The sequence below is a fragment of the Kogia breviceps genome, chromosome 9 (assembly GCF_026419965.1).
Source record: "Kogia breviceps isolate mKogBre1 chromosome 9, mKogBre1 haplotype 1, whole genome shotgun sequence".
NCBI lineage: Eukaryota > Metazoa > Chordata > Mammalia > Artiodactyla > Physeteridae > Kogia > Kogia breviceps.
In genome coordinates, this window is record NC_081318.1 from 44,520,434 (window position 1) to 44,540,798 (window position 20,365).

At 38.2% G+C, this 20,365-nt stretch overlaps 1 protein-coding gene across 4 annotated transcripts in view; it reads right to left on the bottom strand.

Annotated features, from left to right (window-relative positions):
- Positions 1-20,365, bottom strand: part of AVL9 (AVL9 cell migration associated) — a 97,500-nt gene that overhangs the window by 63,627 nt on the left and 13,508 nt on the right. For all 4 annotated transcript variants that reach the window (XR_010842162.1, XM_067042369.1, XM_067042368.1 and 1 more), the window contains exons 2-8: positions 14,648-14,768; positions 12,359-12,444; positions 9,694-9,765; positions 6,444-6,533; positions 5,679-5,745; positions 4,467-4,507; positions 3,267-3,305 (exon numbers count right to left, since the gene is read on the bottom strand). Coding sequence is in view for 3 of the 4 variants with exons in the window: in XM_067042369.1 (XP_066898470.1) it covers positions 3,267-3,305; positions 4,467-4,507; positions 5,679-5,745; positions 6,444-6,533; positions 9,694-9,765; positions 12,359-12,444; positions 14,648-14,768 (516 nt within the window). In the remaining variant the exon portion in view is untranslated. The remainder of the gene's footprint in view (positions 1-3,266; positions 3,306-4,466; positions 4,508-5,678; positions 5,746-6,443; positions 6,534-9,693; positions 9,766-12,358; positions 12,445-14,647; positions 14,769-20,365) is intronic.

Consider the following 20,365-nt stretch of genomic DNA (forward strand, 5'->3'; position numbering starts at 1 on the left):
ACAATGTAATGCAAAAGCAAAATGTTAACAATTCATAAACACAGATGAAGGGTATAAAAGTGTTCATTATATATTACTCTCAATTTTCCTGTAGGTCTGACATTTTTCAGAATAAAAATTGAGAAAAATTAATCTGGAACAGGGTTCAGTTAGATATTGCACTAAAACTAATGCTGGTGATAATTAAATTAGAGGAAAAAAACAAGCATATAGTTGCTCAGGTGAGATTTTTTTCTTTTTTTAAACAATTAAATCATTTAGTGGCACTAAGTGATATCCAGTAAAGCATAACACTCACAATCTCCTGTGCTCTCCTTACACAGTGCTTATTTGAGTGCTTTGCAAATACAGAGAAACCAAGACTGCATTAAAAGATGTCCTTACTTTATCAAATCAATATAAAAAGTGTGTACCTATGATTTGCCACATTAAATAAAGTCTACTTGATCATAAATGCCACTGCATGTGGCTAGGCTAAATATTATTTTGCAAAATTTTGTTTCAGTATCCACATGTGCTCTAGGTTGCAATGAAAACCATTTTTTATTATGGGTTGCAATGAAAAGTTTGAAACCTACAACTCAACAATAAAAAAACAAACCTGATTAAAAATGAGCAAAGGATTTGGATACACATTTCTACAAGGAAGATATGCAAGTAGCCAAAAAGCACATGAAAAGGTGCTCAACATAACTAATCATTAGGAAAATGCCAATCAAACCCAGTAGATATCACCTCATACCCATTAGGGATGGCTACTATCAAAAAACCTGAAAATAACAAGTGTTGGAGAGGATGTGGATAAATCGGAACACTTATGCACTGTTGGTAGGAATGTAAAATGATGTAGCTACTGTGGAAAAGATGGCAGTTCCTCACAAAATTAAAAATAGAACTATCATGTGATCCAGCAATACCACTTCTGGGTATACACTCCAAGAAACTGAAAGCAAGGTCTTGAAGAGACATACATAGACCCATGTTCACAGCAGCATTATTCATGACAGCCAAAATGTGGTATGTACATACATGGAATATTATTCACCCTTAAAAAGGGAGGAAATTCGGACATCTGTTGTACATGGATGAACCTTGAGGACACTATGCTAAGTGAAATAAGCCAGTCACAAAAAGAAACACTTATGATTTCATTTATATGAGGAACCTAGAGTAGCCCAATTCATAGAGACAGAAAGTAGAAGGGTGGTTGCCAGCACGTGGGATAAAGGGACAAGGAGGAGTTAGTGTTTAATGGGTACAGAGTTTCAGTTTTGCACAATGAAAAGAGTTTTAAAGATGGATGATAATAGTACAACAACAGGAACATACTTAACACCATGAAACTGTACACCTAAAAATAGTTAAGATAGTTAATTATATATTATGTGTATTTTACAAGTATAAACTTTTTTTAAAGGTTGAAACACTATACTACTGTTAATTTCATTCACTTTTTAAAAATTTACTTTTTTTGTTTGAAGAAAGAATACATATTCAGCCAGAAAGCTAGAATACAGAAGTGTATTTCCTTCTTAAAAATATAGCCGATAGTCTCACCAAACTGTTGCTGTCTTTCCTCCTACTCTTTTCAATGAATATATATTTAATTATAAAATTGGAATCATGGGCTTGATATGTAGCTGGGCAAACTTTTTTCACTTAACATGCCATGAAACATCTTTACAACAATAAAAAAAAAAACTACCCAAAATCTCTTTTGTTGTTTGGAAATTATATACAAAATAAATCAATACTTACTTAGTCACTGATAATTCATTATTAAAAATGACTGAAAGAAACTCTTAGATAGAGCTTTGCATCAACTAAGATTAATTCTGGAAATTAAACCTCTAAGAGGACAATTACTGGGCCAAACGGATAAACATTTTTATGAAAACAAAATATACTGGATATTGTGAATGGCTGACTCTCCAATATCCATTCCACCCTACTTTACTGAGCACAGATCCAGGGATGCCTCCTGATTACTCTAAACCAGAGGTCAGCAAACTTTTTCTATAGAGGGTCAGATAGTAAGCATTTTTCAATTGTGGGTCATTTGGTCTCTGTCCCAACTACTCAACTCTCCCACTGTAATGCAAAAGCAGCCATAAACAATAAGGAAAAGGATGGCTGTAACTATGTTCCAATAAAACTTTATTTACAATAGGTGGCAGACCAGATTTGGCCCTGGGGCCTAGCGTGTAGACTCTAGGTCTAAAATCCCTCATCTAAATCTTTTATTTATTTATTAATTTGTTTGTCTGTTTGTTTGCGGTACGTGTGCCTCTCACTGCTGTGGCCTCTCCCGTTGAGGAGCACAGGCTCCACACGCGCAGGCTCAGCGGCCATGGCTCATGGGCCCAGCCGCTCCGCGGCATGTGGGACCCTCCCGGACTGGGGCACGAACCTGTATCCCCTGCATTGGCAGGCGGACTCCCAACCACTGCGCCACCAGGGAAGCCCCCCCCCATCTAAATCTTTGATCTAAAATCATTGCAATCCCATCCCTTTGTACTAGAGAGTGGTCTGGAACCCGGGTTTAAGCCAATCAGTACAGGCATTTCTTTGGCAACAATTATTGGTTCTGGGTAGGCCCATGGCCTCATAGGCCCAAAGGAATTGACAGGAAGAATCCTTATTAAATGGTTAGGGAAGAGGTATTATCTCTGCCACCAGTTATAGCTGAGGAAGCACATATTTCAACTACTGTTGGCAGTTATCCAACACTACAAGGGAAGTTAGGCTCAAGATAAAGCAAGCACTGTGGACCGTAGAACAAAGAGATGGAAAAAAATCTACGTATTTAATTATATTGTCAAACCATTCAGTCAATCCACTCTGAAGTCTGAAGCAAGCCAATACATTTCCTTATTTTTAAGTCAATTTAAATTGAGTTTTAGGGACTTCCTTGGTGGTCCAGTGGTTAAGACTCTGTGCTTCCACTCTAGGGGGCATGGGTTTGATCCCTAGTAGGGTAACTAAGGTCCCTCATGCTGCACAGCATGGCAATCAATCAATCAATCAAGAGAACTTTCTGTTATCTATAGTCAAAACCATTCTGATAACTGAATACTATCAAATTGCCCCCAGAAAAGACTGAATGAATTTACACTGCTATAGAAGTGGACAAAAATATGTGCTTTAGACCACTGTACTGTTATAGCCAAAAAACTCTTAATTTATATTTTATCATTAGTTTCAATTTTATATAGTATTTAAGATATGTCAATAAATATTAAATATTCCAAACATTCAAATCTCACCTTTTTTTCAAGAAGAATTAGTTTAAACAGGATTAGGACCTGAAGAAATTAAAAAAAAAAACTATATTAAAATAAGAAACTCAAGCCTATTTTTCATTTGCCTTTGCCTCTCCTCAAACATAGCCATGTATCATTGAATCAATAATATTAAATAATTCTAGCGCTTAAACACTACATTGAAAATTATGAACTTATACTGAGAAATTCCTGGGTCCTCTAGAAATGTGAATACCACTTAAATTGCTATCAAATTGCACTTTTGGGGATAAGTTGCACCATTTTTGCTTGAAATATCTGCAAGCTCCTTAAAGGTAAGGTAAGGTACTATTCATTTACTTCTGGATGTCCAGGGCATTCAGAGCAGATACTCATTACAGCTGTTAAGTGAATGATCAATGTGTGTATGTCCCAGTCAAAAGACGCCTTAAGAATAAAGATCAAAAGATATAAGCAGAGATATTTTACTGGAAAATGTTTCACTCTCAGGGCAACATACAAAATATTCTGCAAGATAAAAACATGCTTCTTATAGATGTGGTATACATATACAATGGAATACTACTCGGCCATAAAAAAGAATTAAATAATGCCATTTGCAGCAACATGGATGGACCTAGAGATTACGGACCTAGATATTATCATATCACTTACTAAGTGAAGTAAGTCAGAAAGAGAAAGACAAATGCCATAGATATCACTTATATGTGGAATCTAAAATATGACATAAATGAACTTATCCATGAAAGACACACAAACATAGAGAACAGACTTGTGGCTGCCATGTGTATATGGGGGGTGGGGGTGGGGGAGGAGTGAATTGGGAGTCTGGGATTGGTAGATGCAAGCTATTATATAGAGAATGGATAAAAACAAGGTCCTATTAGCACAGTGAACGATACTCAACATCCTGTGAAAAAAAGAAAAGTTTCTTTCCACTCTGATTTCATGATATCCGAAATTACAAAAACCATAGAAAAAAGTATCCTATCCTGCACAGAAATAAACAGACAATATTTGTATACTTTTAGAAATTTCTATCATATAAGCACTACCAACACTTTCAACTTTGTATCACTATGACAGCTGTCTCAGAAAAACTAAAACACAGTTATGCCACACTCTGCATTAGACCATGCAGCTCATGGAATTTGCCCAGTTAAATAATTTTAGTACATCATAAATTAAATAACGTTATCATACCTTGTGTCGAAAATGAAGCACAAGATCTCGAGGAGATAGACCTATAATATTAAAAAAAAAAAAAAAGCTAATCTGTCACTACCACCTACTGTTTTTGTCAAAGAAAGTTTTAACCTCCTCAAAAGAAAGGCAGGTAAAAGTAAGACTATGCAAATATTTAAATATTTATGTAATATCTCATTATGCACACGCATAATCAGAATTTATCAAATACTGGTAACAGTCAAACAGCACTGCGATAGAACTTTCTGCAATAATGAAAATGTTCTAAATCTTCACTGTCCAATAGAGTAGCCATGTGTGGTCACTGAGTAGTTGAAATATGGCAAGTGTGACTGACAAACTGATTTTTAAATTTTATTTAATTTCTATTAATTCTAATCTAAATGTAAACAGTCACATGTGGCTAGGGGCTCGTGTTGTGGTCATGAAGCTCTAACACCTCCCCATTTTCCAGCCATCTTACAAATTACCCAAGTTTAGAAACTATGAAGCTTGTATTACTGTGGTAGTCAATCATTTAAACATGGTTTTTGGTCACTACACCCCATAGGCTACTATTTCTGAATCACAATCTTCTCTGATCATCTGCCATAAGACAAGATAAATTAATTTAGAGAAAAACATATTCTCGGAATAAGAGCTTTGTAACCAGCTTACATTACACACAGGATTGCAAAAGTCAAGTTCTAGGGTTTTGCTACATCATGCTAAAATGGGAATTGAGCAAGCATAAATCACCATGTGATCAACAATTTTTTTAAAACATGAAAAGGACATTTATCTAGTGCCTAACACACAAAGGAATATTCTGGGTTGTCAAAATAGCATATAACCCTCAACTTGAAAAATCTTAGAAGAGAAAAGAGCTAATAAGCAGATCTATCTCTCTTGCTCTCCCTCTGTGTTATGACAGGGAATTGACCTGGTCAGCATTAATATAAGGAAAAGAAAAAACTTCCATTATTACTCTGAAAAGCAGAAATTTTCCTTATACAATAATAGTTGTAAATTTTGATACAAGTATGTTACAACCCTTCTTAATGTAAATACTGTCTAAGAAGCTATTTAAAGAAGCAGTAGCATCAAATGTTGGAGAATTTAGATCCCATATAGAAACGTAATTCTTATCTTGAAGTTTTACATGCAATTCAGCACGCCAAACAAAAAGAAATGAGGTCATTTCTTCTGCCTTGTAAAAAAGTGACTTACCAAGATATACCTGGGATCCTTCTAATGAAGTTCCTCCCAGGGAGCTATTCATATGTTCATAGAGCTCCTATAAAATACAAATTCAGTTTAGAACACTTTACTATCATTTTAGACACTGAATTAGAAATAGGATGACCAAGGGAAAATTGGTTCTTTAACTGAGGCAATTTTGTCTCTCTGAAACTTGCCAGTTTCCAGCAATCCTTCCTTCTCTTCCTCTATGTATTAGAGCTTGATTCATTCCCATGGTGGTACGGATTCCTAGAATAAATTTCCTCTACTTCCTTGCTAAATAACTAACTGTCCTACTCTCACTAGAATCCAGGAGAGATCCATGTTCTATACATCCATGGCAGCCTCAAGAAACCATATTATCCATCTTCAGTAAAGTAGGAATGTAGTTTTTCTGTGTTTTTTAGTATGGGAGTTAGGATCCAGAAATGTGATATATAAACATGCTGCTCAGTGTATTAATAAGATAACAAATGTAGAGAAGCAATGCCATAGTGAAACGGCTATCTATTATCCATTAACAGAAACATTTATGTTATAGTAAACTGTCAATCATTATTTTCTAATAAAAGATGGTTTCATTAAATTTAATAAGTATGAACTATATATTTTGGGATGATCATTGGCCCTTCAATATTATTTTCAAAGAAGAATGTCCTTCTTAAGCTAATAAATGATTAGCTCACACTATTAAAAATCTACTTGATTCATGAATCTGTCTTCACACACATCTATGGGGGGAGATAAAGTTACCTTTAGAATGGCAATTTGGGAAAAATCCTTCTCTTCAAAATATGCATGCGTAATGAGTTGAAGTTTTGCTTGAAGTAAGCCATAGAGAGGCTTAAAGAAAAAGAGAAATTACCATTAGTTTGATAATAGTAAAAAAAAACAAACACCCCACAACTTTTTAACTTGAAAAGACCGAGAAGGAAAATGTTACTGACAACTTTAGTATCTTATTATTCACAGCTGAACGTTGTTAAGTCACTGTTCTAGCTCCTGGACTGCAGCTGTGAAGTGCCTGACCCACTCAGAGCACCAGGGTTGAGAGTGGACACAGACCTCCTGGGTCTTGCTCCAGTCACTCAGCCGCCAAACTCTGGGCACTTAACCTCTCCACGTCTGCTGGCTGATGTGAACATGGGTATATGAAAAGACAGTACATCTTATGGGGCTTTCTCATATTAAATAACACAGGTAAAAGCACTTTCTAGGGCTTCCCTGGTGGCACAGTGGTTGAGGGTCCGCCTGCCGATGCAGGGGACACGGGTTCGTGCCCCGGTCCGGGAGGATCCCACATGCCGCAGAATGGCTGGGTCCATGAGCCATGGCCGCTGAGCCTGCGCGTCCGAAGCCTGTGCTCCACAATGGGAGAGGCCACAACGGTGAGAGTCCCGCGTTCCACAAAAAAAAAGCACTTTCTAGAGTATCTGGCATATAGAAAGCACTTAAATGCTAGCCATCATTATCATAAAATTTAAAACATATCGTAATCCTACACACTGTTCTGCTAGCTTGTACTAACGTTTAATCATCCTTATAGCACTAATTCTTATATTCAGTTGAACATTCATGATTAAATTTAATTTCATTTCCTCTTTTTCTGCCCTCTATAGAGGCTTAAAACAACTAGTCTGTGTCCTTTATAATATCCTATACAATATTCTTTTCTATATCTGAAAAAAGTTACTCCTTAATTCTTATTTCTCTATTTAAAACCTTCTTCCTACCATTTCCATCCTTTTTATGTTCTGTTCTAGATGTTTTCTGGTTTCTGTGTCCTTTTTAGGATGCAGAGGCTAATGCTGAATATATACTCTAATTAGTTGAAACAAGTAATACTGGAATAGTTTTCTCCCCCAATATCCCAGTTAATATATCATTATTTCTATCTAAATATATTTTTATACATAGACTAAAATGCACTGTGAACCACCAAACATTTTTGTGTGAGCTGGCTCTCACCATTCCCCTGTTTTATCTGTCTGATAAAATTGGATTTTCACCCCAATTTTATCATATAGCAGTTACATGTTCATGAGTTAGACAATTTTTCTCTGAGATATATCTTTATTTGTGAATGAGAACAATAAATATTTAGATCTCTCTTCTTATGAGGATTAAAATGACAACTATATCTAAAAAGTGCCTGGTATAGAATACTTGACATGTAGGCACTTGATAAACGGCACTTATTATTATTATTACTGTTCTTTCAAGAATTTTTTTTTTTTTTTTGTGGTACGCAGGCCTCTCACTGTTGTGGCCTCTCCTGTTGTGGAGCACAGGCTCCGGATGCGCAGGCTCCGCGGCATGTGGGATCTTCCCGGACCGGGGCACGAACCCGTGTCCCCTGCATTGGCAGGTGGGCTCTCAACCACTGCGCCATCAGGGAAGCCCCCCTTTTTTTTTTTGCGTGAAGAATTATTCAGGAAGCCTTTCAACATGTTGTGTTTATTCAATATCCAGCACTCCTATACTTTGGTCATCTGGTCCAGCATTAAAAAATAATAATTCACTGATGTATATTTTTTCAGGCTACCCTTCTAGAAACTGTGTACAGGAATCAGATTAGCAATTTACCAATTTTCTGATATTGAAGTCTTTTATAACCATTCCTTTTCTAGGAGACTATTCTTGCCCTATATTTAAAATTACTTGGGACTTCCTTGGTGGCGCAGTGGTTAAGAATCTGCCTGCTATGCAGGGGATATGGGTTCAAGCCCTGGTCCAGGAAGATCCCATATGCCGCAAAGCAACTAAGCCCACGCACACAACTACTGAGCCTGTGCTCTAGAGCCCGCAAGCCACAACTACTGAGCCCACGCGCCTAGAGCCTGTGCTCCACAACAAGAGAAGCCACTGCAACGAGAAGCCCGTGCACCCCAAGGAAGAGCAGCCCCTGCTCGATGCAAACTAGAGAAAGCGCGCGTGCAGCAAAGAATACCCAACGCAGCCAAAACACAAACAAACAAAAAATCACTATCTTGGAACAAATATACTGATCCTCAAAATCTTATTAGTAAGGTCCATAGTACTAAATTATTCTCACTCAGGTTTTGTGGGGTTTTTTTTTAAAGCTTAGTACTAAGCAAGCTACATTTAAATTGTCTGTGAATATAAGAAATTGGAACAATTGCAGAAGAAATTAAATAAAACCATAGTTTTGGTGGTGACTAGGCTAATGAAATATTCTCAGTTTTGCATTACGTTAACTGCAGAAACATTTGTACTCTGTAATCATAGAGATCTAAGATAATTAATATGATAGATATCTAGATATTTTTTCCCACAAACAGAACTGGGGGGACTTATTTTACATGTAGAACTAGGCATCTGGTGTTACTGGCAAAGGTGTATTACCCCATTAATAATACAAATGGGACATCACAAATGATTTAATAGAGACAGCTATGAAAACTAAGAAATGCTATATATTTTCTTTTGAAAACTAAAAAGTTAAAATGATTATATAAACTTTCATCTGATCAATGTGTACAGAGAAGAAACAATTTTAAAGTGTTATTATAGTACAATTCATTATGTCATTTCCTTCCCTCAAACATTTTTTGTTTTTAAAGAGCAAGCTAGGGATACAATTTTTCACTGCAAAGAGCCAGGCAAGCACTTTTGTATCATCAATAAAATCTGAGTAATTATGATACTTTGAATTTTAGTAAAATACTACTTAACCACAGTCTCGAGAACAAAACAAAGCTGGATAAATTAAATGTATCAGATGCCTCATTTTGCTCATGTATCAGCCTCCTTCCCCAAAACTGATTAGATTTCCTCCCTCTTAACTAGTTTTGGGCAGACGAGAAATGAGAGTGAACCTGCTGAAAGGCAAAGAGGAGATGCAAGAGCATCAACAATAAGCCTCTGACTAATTTTAATATATCACTGTTTCCATAAATCTCTCCTCATTCTAATAATGCTTTATCATCAAATAAAAAGCTGCCATGAGTGTTTAACATTAACAGGTTGTTTGGTCTCTTACCAGCTTGCTTAGAACACAGACACTTTTCTGAACGGTCTCTCTGGTGATATCTGCTTGCCGTACTTTCAATGCCTATTATAAACAAATAGTCATTATTAAAAATATTTCATGGAAATATTTAAAAATAATTATTTTCAATATAAAACAGCAATCAGAAAAAGTATCTTGCACTTAATTAAAAGTACTTACTGAGAATCTCAGAAGATATTTATTGAATGAATAAGTGTCAGCCAGAGCACTCTGCCAGAATCTGGCGGGCAATGGGAATGTAACAGTGAGAGACAATCTCTACTCTCAAGGAATTTACAGTCTGGTGGAGATTACTTTATGTGTAAATTGCCACATCCATAATGCAAATCAGTCATCCCTGGTTCTGGTTTTAAAATGGACACCCCTTTCAGAGACTAATGTTTCTGGTGAGAAAGGGACAGTTTAACAGCTTGTTTCTCCAGAGATGGAAGAATTGTCAGCAGTTTTGTTAAGCTGGTTATTCTACGTTACTGGAATCTATCCTGGCACACCTGTATTGTATTGTAGCCCAGCCCTGAGCCGTAACTCAAGCCTTGGTGATTCTCAAGATGACTACGTGAGATATCTGCAGTTCTCTGCTAGTAGGAAACAGGACTTGATCAACCTCAGGTAAGGCTGTGAGGGCAGTAAGAACGACTCTTCCCCCTCTAGTGTACTGCCTGATGTCTCCTTGGATCTGTCCTGAGGACCATGGGGTCTCAGTGTCTTTAACTGCCTGAGGACTGATGGTTCGTCATTAGATTACATCAAAAGCAGAGCTTTTCCTCAATCTGTTTCTACCTCTTTACCTTAATTGGATTCATCCATCAGGTCTCAGCTTTGTTCAAAAGGAAAGGAAAGGCTTTCTCCTAGGCTCTAGGGCTCTCTGACGTCTGGTTTATCTGTCTGGTTATCAGATGAGTTGAGAACGACCTGGAGAAATGGGCAACCCCAATATACTCTGGAGTGGGTCAGACTCGGGAGGTGACGGAGACAGGCAGTATGAAATGCCACTTAAAAGACCGTCTATGTAGAGCATGAGAACTGCTGTTAATGACAACAGCATCGGAGGAATGATTTTACTAGTGGTTATATAATTTACAGGGGATAAGAGGTAGTGAAAGGAACAGATTTCCAAGAAAGGGCAGCAGATCAATCCATCTCATCTAATAAGATGTAAGGTACATGAAGAAATCAAATGCGTAATTATTTGCAGGTTTCTTTATCTTTAAACTCAGTTATTCATTTGAACCACAAACATTTACTGGGTGTGTCCTATGTTCCAGGCCCTGTGCATGGAGGGTTATTTCATGGTAGTTAACTACTTTGGGTATGCTGGGATTTATTCGTGCAGTTTACTTTTAAATGCTTCAGGGAAACACACACACACACACAGAGCAAATGTGGTAGAACATTAACAACTGCTGAATGTAGATGCTGGGTATACAGGTGTTTATTGTGCAATTCTTTTATCTGTGTGTTTGAAACGTTCATTCTTAAAGACTTACTAAGTTAATTACCCACCTGAGGAAGCTTTTAAAACTTTGTAATTGCCTAGGATCTACTACCAGAGATTCTACTTCAGTCTGTAGAAGGAAAGGTCTGGCAAGTATACTTAAATTAAAAAAAAAAAAAAAAGGTCTCTGGGGCTTCCCTGGTGGTCCAGTGGTTAGGACTCCGTGCTTCCACTACAGGAGGCACACGTTCAATCCCTGGTCAGGGAACTAAGATCCCGCATGCTGTGGCCCCCCCCAAAAAAGTCTCCTGGCCAAAAAAAGAAAAAAGAGACTCCATGTAGTTCTGGTTAACAACCATTGTTTTAGAGCAGCGGTTCAGTCTTGCCTACATATTAGAATCACATGTGGAACTTTTAATACTCCTGATGCCTAGAACATTAAATCAGAATCTTTGGGGTCGGGACCTAGTCATCTCAAGTATCTAAAGCTCACCAGGTGATTCCAACGTGAAGCCGAGGTTGAAAAGCGCTCACTACTCCAGAATATTAATGATTTCATAAGAGTAAGGAAATCTTTACTCAGAAAGGGTAACCCCACCACAAAAAGAATGGTGCTGCGCAGAAGCAAACCAGGAAAGGGGAAGCTACCCATCTTGGCTTATTTAGATTTATTAATTAGAGATTACTATAGTAAGTTAGGCATTAAGCAGGAAGGTAAGTTTAAGAATGATCAAAATCTTAATTATATATAATTAAGACAACTTGCAAGTAGTTTGCAGCTACTATAAGTACTTTCCATTACTTCTAGAATGTTCCTTAAAAAAATACAACACTCATTACCATTCCATTTTTTAAAGTTACATACCAAACACTAGAAATAGAAAACTCAAGGACACCATGAAACTGACATACAGTATTTTGAAGACAAATGGATAATTTTGGTATCACTATCTAAAAACAATCTACAAAATATTATACAATACAAATATAATTAGTTGCCAATGTCAACTTAGAAAAACATTCATGTGAATAAACTGGTACTATAGAGAAAACAGCTACATAGTTTATAAAAATTTAAAACAATATCACAGGCACCACATGAAACGTACAGACTTTGTATTTCCCCAAATTCTACATCTTAAGTGGCCAACAATTAAACAATTTTTTAGTGTTTTTTGGTGTTATTCATTTTAACTGTACCTTGGCTTCAATTTGTCGATAGCAAGAGATACCATATACAGTGGCTCCATTTCCATTTCTGGGTGGCAAGTGAAAAAACACAGTATCTAAGAGATATACAGAAAAAGGTAAATACCAAAGTGGACTACCTGTATTAATAATGAACTTTGACGTTATTATAATGCAGTCACTTAAACAAAAACGATGAAGTAACAAGGAACCCATGTCAGACTTATTTCTAGCATCACAACCACTGGTTTCTTAGAATTCCTCTCACTGCCTTCCAGTGTACACTCATCACAAAAAGCCCAAGAGGCTGAATCATAACAGGTCGAATTGAGACTACAATCACTTTTCTCAGAAAATACTTTATTATACAGGATTATTCCAGATAAAAAGAAAGTAAAGAATCATACAGGGAATTCTCTGATGGTCTAGTGGTTAAGACTCTGCACTCTCACTCCTAAGGGCCTGGGTTCTATCCCTGGTCAGGGAACTAAGATCCCACAAGCCAAATGGCCAAAAAGAAGAAAAAAGAAAAAAAAAAGTTTATCCTTAGGGACTTCCTTGGTGCTGCAGTGGTTAAGAATCCGCCAGCCAATGCAGGGGACATGTGTTCGAGCCCTGGTCCAGGAAGATCCCACATGCCGTGGAGCAACTAAGCCCTTGTGCCACAACTACCGAGCCTGTGCTCTAGAGCCTGCGAGTCATAACTACTGAGCCCACATGCCACAACTACTGAAGGCTGCGTGCCTAGAGCCTGTGCTCTGCAACAGAAGAAGCCATCGCAATGAGAAGCCCATGCACTGCAACGAAGAGTAGCCCCGCTCGCCACAACGAAGACCCAACACAGCCAAAAATAAATAAGTAAATAAATAAATTTTTATATATATAAAAAAAGAATCATACAAACCAAAGGCAACACATAAATTTTGAACAGATCCAAGAAATTCTTGGGACAATTGGGGAAATTTGAACATAGATTAGATATGAGATGGTATTATGGAATTACGGTTAAATCTCTTAGCTGTGGTAAAAGTCAGAATCGAAAGTCATCCCAGGGAATGATCTTATTTTTACAAGATGCAGGCTGAAGTATTTAAAGTGTCATGATGTTTGCAACTGACTTTCAAATAGTATAGGCAAAACCGTACACATATATAAAGAAAGTTTCTGGAATATTTACTATTTTTCCAACTTTTCTGTATGTTTAAAAGCTTTCATGATAAAAAGGTTAAAAAGATTTGTGAGGTTAAAAGTACAGCATTTAAATTTTATGTTAGGGACTTCCCTGGTGGCGCAGTAAAGAATCCGCCTGCCAATGCAGGGGACACGGGTTTGAGTCCTTGTCTGGGAAAATTCCACATGCTGCGGAGCAACTAAAGCCATGCGCTATGACTACTGAGCCTGTGCTCTAGAGCCTGTAAGCCACAACTACTGAAGCCTGCGCACCTAGAGCCCGTGCTCTGCAACAGGAGAAGCCACGGCAATGAGAAGCCTGCGCACCACAACAACGAGTAGCCCCCTCTCTCTGCAACTAGAGAAAGCCTGCACACAGCAACGAGGACCCAATGCAGCCAAAAACAAATAAATAAATAAATTTTAAAAATTAATTTTATGTTAAACTGCAGAGAAATATTTGCTTCATTTCATACAAAAATTAGTAAATATTAGAAAAACAAGTAGGCAAACCAAGTGTAATCTTGTGTCTTGGTAGAGCCTCTAATACCATGATAAAGTATAGTATATTTCTTCATTAAGCCATTCAAAGCACTCATCTATACAGTGATAGGAGACTCAGTACTAACTTCACAGCACTGCTTTCTTTGAGGGTGTTAACATGCTCCCCACGCATGCAAGCAAACTTTTAAGCAGAGCACTGTGATGGCAGTGCTCCAGAGGTGGAGAAGCAATCCCAGCTGTTTTCAGGTGGGCACTGGGACAAAGCTAGAGCTCCAATCAATCTGCAGCTGGTGCAGGTAAAGCTCCTTAGTTTGTCTCTGAGAGGAGTCTGAAGTTTAAATGCAGAAAGTGCTACCAGTACCAGATGTCCTAATATGGCTAATCACTTACTTTGGCCAGAGCTCTTGGCAAAGGAGTGGCCAGTGTTCACCAACCATTACCAATATAAGCCTGGCACTTCTCTGCAGATCCTCTAGTATATGACTAACTAGTCATCTCCAAAGAAGCATTTAAATATTTTATGAATAGTCACAATAGGCCAAAGATCTTTCATTACCAAAATACTCAGACTCGTGGCAATTTTTTTAAAAAGCCACCTACTGATTGCTCCACTGTCTGTTAACATACCTTCTTGGTAGTTGTGTGCGCCATCTGGTAAGGCAAGGAAGGGCAAATACTTCCATTCTTCAGGTAGAGTGTGACTGTCATGTCCATCTCCTGGAATCAGGGGCGGGTAAGAGAATTCAACCTAAAATGGTAAGGAATGTTAGCTAACAGGTTGATGATCAAAGGGAGCATTATATTCTGGCAGACAAAAATGCTTTCAAATTCTGAATGACAGAACTAAGGATAAGCCACACTTCTTGATGCCATTTTCAGCAAACCTACGGTATAGAAGAGGAAAAAGAAAAAGGGAAGAAAGCCACGGAGCAACTAAGCCCATGTGCCACAACTACTGAGCCTGCATGCTGCAACTACTGAAGCCCACGTACCTAGAGCCCGTGCTCCACAACAAGAGAAGCCACCGCAATGAAAAGCCCGTGCACCAAAACGAAGAGTAGCCCCTGCTCACCACAACTAGAGAAAGCACGTGAGCAGCAATGAAGACCCAACTCAGCCATAAATAAATAAATAGATACATAAAGTTTAAGAAAAAACCCTAAACAAAAGAAAGAAAAAATGAGGAAAAAGAAAAAATTTGTAAGCCTTTTCCCCCTTTTCTATTTAAGGGAGTTTAACTTTGATGTGCACGAGGGTAGGGGGAAGTGGTGGTGGTGACTGGATTGGAGATGTACATTTGGGAGCTGTTATCAAATAGATGGTAACTGAAGACACAGAGCCCTGAGAAAAACCAATATCCTCCTGAACTGAGTAGGAGAGATCCAACAGAGGAGCCTAAGAAGTTGAGCGAAGTTCGAGATTTGCTTCCCATCAATTGGCTCCCTTGCTCCCAATACTTGAAGCTTTGAGTTTATGGTTTCGATGGGTTGTTAGGGAGACGAATGGGCATTAACCACCACTTCAGGTTATTTTTTTCCCCAAGACTGAGAACTGATCAATGAAGTCTCTCTAATACTGTTTGTCTTGTAGAAATAACAAAGTTTTTAGTATAATAAGCCCCCGGTTTCTGTCATTCCCTAGGTTTACTAACATTTTCCCTTTGCTAATGGGTTTTTTTTGCTGTTATTTCAATGAGACTTTTGGAGAGGAAGGCAGAATTAAATGCTGAGGACTTGGGTTATCATACTGACCTAAATTCTAAGTGTCTTATGTTTAATTTTCTTTCAAAGTATATTTAAAAGCAGGAATTTGCATTGCATTAGTAATAAATACACTGAAGTTGGAACAACATAGGGATAAGAATCACTTTTAGATTCCATCTTTAATGTGGAAAGACATGATGGCTCATTTCCCCACATCTCAAGGTAATCAAGGTGCCACTAGTCACACATGAGAGCCGATTATAAAAGGGCCTTAATGATGATTATTTTTAACAGGTGATCTAGTTCTACATTGAAAATGTTTAAATTTCCCTGCACCCACCTCCAGAAGCAATCAACATTTCAGTTTGAAAGGATCAGTTACTTAACATCAATTAACTGAAGGCTGGGCATAAGTAATCTCAAGCAACCCTTCACATTTCTCTGTATCTTCTCTATCACACCAGGGTTATATTGGCAAATATTAAGTGTATGGGAAGGCAAGGTGTGCCGTAGAGGGAAAGACATAAATTCAAAGCCGATGCTATGAAGCTGGTAGTTACAGAGCTAAAAAAAATTCCCAACTCAGAATTCTTGCTTTAACGGGGGCGGGGTGGGGGGAGAAAAAAAAGAAACAAGAAAATAAATTATTGTATTTTATGTAAACACTAAAGTCCAATATATAACACATAAGAAGTCTTGGTAATTATCACAAAATAATTTCTTTTGGAAAACCACTTATTTTTACGTATAGTATTTATTTTAAAAGCATTTAGTATGGAATAAACATGCTTTTAAATAAATATAAGCATCATGGACTCAAATTCTCACAAATGCATCATGAAGTATGCTGCTCTTTAGGATCCAAAAAGTTTGCCAACTAAAAATTATCACTTGCAATCTGCCTCTACAAGGATTAGGTCACTAGCCACTGCAGGCACTGACCTTCAACACACCCTGAAAGGAGTTCAGGGCAGAGATCAGGAATGAGGCACTCTGTGCTCTGGGAAAAACTGGCAGAACAGGCCTTCAGATAGTTAGATCTTTTCAGAAGATTTGAGCCCAATTTCTTGCATCTTCTCATATCTAGAAAAGCACTAAAATCATTAACGGAGACATCTGCTCCTCGTGACGAGCAGCAACCCTCTGCCAAAATGTGTACCTGATTGCACACATCCCCCTTTCACCAACTCACATGTGTACTGGGACTTCCATGGTGGTACAGCGGTTAAGAATCTGCCTTCAGGGCTTCCCTGGTGGCTCAGTGGTTAGGAATCTGCCTTCCAGTGCAGGGGACACGGGTTTGAGCCCTGGTCCAGGAGGATCCCACATGCCACAGAGCAACTAAGCCCATGAGCCACAACTACTGAGCCTGCGCTCTGGAGCCCGTGTGCACAACTGCTGAGACCTGTGCACCTAGAGCCCGTACTCTGCAGGCAGAGGACACCGTAATGAGAAGCCCACTCACCGCAACTAGAGGAAGCTCGTGGGCAGCAATGAGGACCCAACGCAGCCAAAAGTAAAATAAATAAATAAAATAATAATAATAATAGATTTAGGATATTTCCTTAAAAAAAAAAAGAATCTGCCTTCCAATGTAGGCGATATAGGTTTGATCCCTGGTCGGGGAACTAAGATCCCACATGTCGAGCGGCAACTAAGGCCGAGTGCCACAACTACTGAGCCCACATGCCACAATGAAGAGCCCGCACACCACAACTTAGACCCAGTGCAGCCATAAATAAATAAACAAACAAATAAAATCTACATTAAAAAAAAAAAATCACAGGTATACTAACTTCTCCTGCTACTTCTTCAGAGCAGCTCCTCAGAGGTTTCTGAGAGGCTGTCTCCTAGGCTATAGTCCTCATTTTGCCCCAAATAAAACTTAACTCATGGGGCTTCCCTGGTGGCGCAGTGGTTGAGAGTCCGCCTGCCAATGCAGGGGACACGGGTTTGTGCCCCGGTCCAGGAAGATCCCACATGCCACGGAGCGGCTAGGCCCGTAAGCCATGGCCGCTGAGCCTGCGTGTCCGGAGCCTGTGCTCCGCAACGGGAGAGGCCACAACAGTGACAGGCCCGCGTACCGCAAAAAAAAAAAAAAAACACACACAAAAAAAACCAACTCACAACTCTCACGTTGTGTGTGTGTTTTCTGGTATTCATTTGACAAGTCTAATCTAGAAAATTCCAAAATGAAGTAGTATGACAATGCTCAACCTCTTAATATTTTTTTATTTATTTTATTTATTTATTTTGGCTGCATCAGGTCTTAGTTGCAGCAGGTGGGATCTTCGTTGGGGCATGCGGACTTCTTAGTTGCAGCATGTGAACTCTTAGGTGCAGCATGCGTGTGGGATCTAGTTCCCCAATCAGGGCTCAAACCCAGGCCCCCTGCATTGGGAGCGCAGAGCCTTACCCAATGGACCGCCAGGGAAGTCACTCAATCTCTTATATAAACATGGAAATGCAATTTGAAATAATGAAGTTTTTACTCATATATTGAAAAACATGAAAAAGATTATTCATATTTTGTGTTGACAAGAGTATGGGGCTTGGCTGTGGGACTGTAAGTAAATTGGTACAGCAGTTTGGATGACTATTTGGCAGTATTATCAAATCAACAATACACTGACTCAGCAATTTCAGTTTTAGGAATTTATCCCACGAATACATAGATATTCACACAGATAAGTACAAAAATACTCACAGAAACATGACTTATTGAAGCATAAAAATCGGAAACCTAAATATTCGTCAGAAGATCGGTCAAATAAATTTTACATCAGTTCTATCCAGCTGTAAAAAAGAACTGTAAATGTATAATAGACTGATAAAGCAAGATAGGTATGGTATACTACACAGTAGGTAAAATAAGAGCCCTCCAGACATGTCCATCTCCTAATCCTTAGAATCTGTCAATGTTACTTTACAATGCAAAAGGGACATTGCACATAAGATTATCTCCAGATGGGGATTATCCAGGCGGTCCCAATGTAATCACAAGGGTCCTTATAAGAGAGAGGCAGAAGAGACAGAGTCAGAGATATTTGAAGATGCTATACTTCAAGATGCTTTGAAGATGGAGGAAGGGGCCATGAGCTAAGGAATGCAGGCGACCTCTAGAAGCTGGAAAAGGCAAGAAAACTGATTCTCCCTTAGAGCATCCTGAAGAAACGCAGGGCTGCCAACACCTTGATTTTAGCCTAGTGAAACCCATTTCTGACTTCCAGAACGCTAATAAATTTGTGTTGTCTTAAGTGTGTTGTTTGTGGTAACAGAGGCAATAGAAAATACATACTGTTAAATTTTAAAAGCAAGCAGGATATCAGTAAATATAATCTTACTTATACTGTGATTCCATTTATGCAAACAATTATACATCTTTGTAAATGGATTAAAAAACATGCTTGAAAAAACCTTTAATAGAGGTTTTATCTCTAGAGAGGTGAAAAGAGTTGGGGATTGGAGCTTAAGGAATATTCCTGTTAATTTTTTTCCATCTTTTTTTTTTAAACTTCAAACTTACAGAAAATTTGAAAGAATTCAAAAATCTGTAACTTTCATCTATATTCACAAACTGCTAATTTTTTGGCCATATGTGCTTTATTTGTGTTGCACGTGTATACAAATACTTTCTAAATCATTTGACAATAAGTTGAAGATATTATCATTTACTTTTAAGTAAATTGGTATTTATTTTTTAATAATTGCTTTTTAAAAATTAATTAATTTACTTTTGGCTGTGCTGGGCCTTCGTGGCTGTGCGCGAGCTTTCTCTAGCGTGGTGAGCGGAGGCTACTCTTCCTTGCTGTGCGCAGGCTTCAGTAGTTGTGGTGGCTTAGTTGCTCCACAGCATGTGGGATCTTCCCAGACCAGGAATCGAACCTGTGTCCCCTGCATTGGCAGGTGGATTCTTAACCACTGTGCCACCAGGGAAGTCCCTAAAGGATTGCTTAAAAAAAATTATTTTTGACATGGACAATTTTTAAAGTCTTTATTGAATTTGTTACAATATTGCTTCTGTTTTATGTTTGGGTCTTTTGTCCGCGAGGCACGTGGGAACTCAGCTCGGACCAGGGATGGAGCTAGCCTGCACCCCCTGCGAAATCTTAACCCCTGGACCGCCAGGGAAGTCTCTAAATGACTGCTTTTAGAATAATAATTTAAAAAAACAAAGCAAATGATAACCACAAGCAGTTCCTAACTTCTGAAGGAAGTATTTCCATCCTATCCTTTTGGAGGCAAAGGGACATGGAGAGATCTATTTCCTTTTCTGAATATTTAGTTATCAAATTACCAAAGGCCAGAGTCTAATATCTGATGCTACGTTATGTTCAATATATGATCCTGATTCAATTAAAGGAAGATCTGTTTTGAGTGACTCTACTTTGAACTTAAAATGCAATCAACTCATAAAATTGTTATAAATATAAGTGTAGATACTACATATGTTTGAAGAATTCCGCTGGGTAAAATAAGGTGGCTTTAGACTGACTTGCATCCAGAATACTTTGTAACATTGATTTTTCAGGGAAATGTATTCAGAATTTCAAACAGCTAACTTTTTTGCGACACAACTTTTTCTTTTTTTTTCTTTTTGTGGTGCACGAGCCTCTCACTGTTGTGGCCTCTCCCGTTGCAG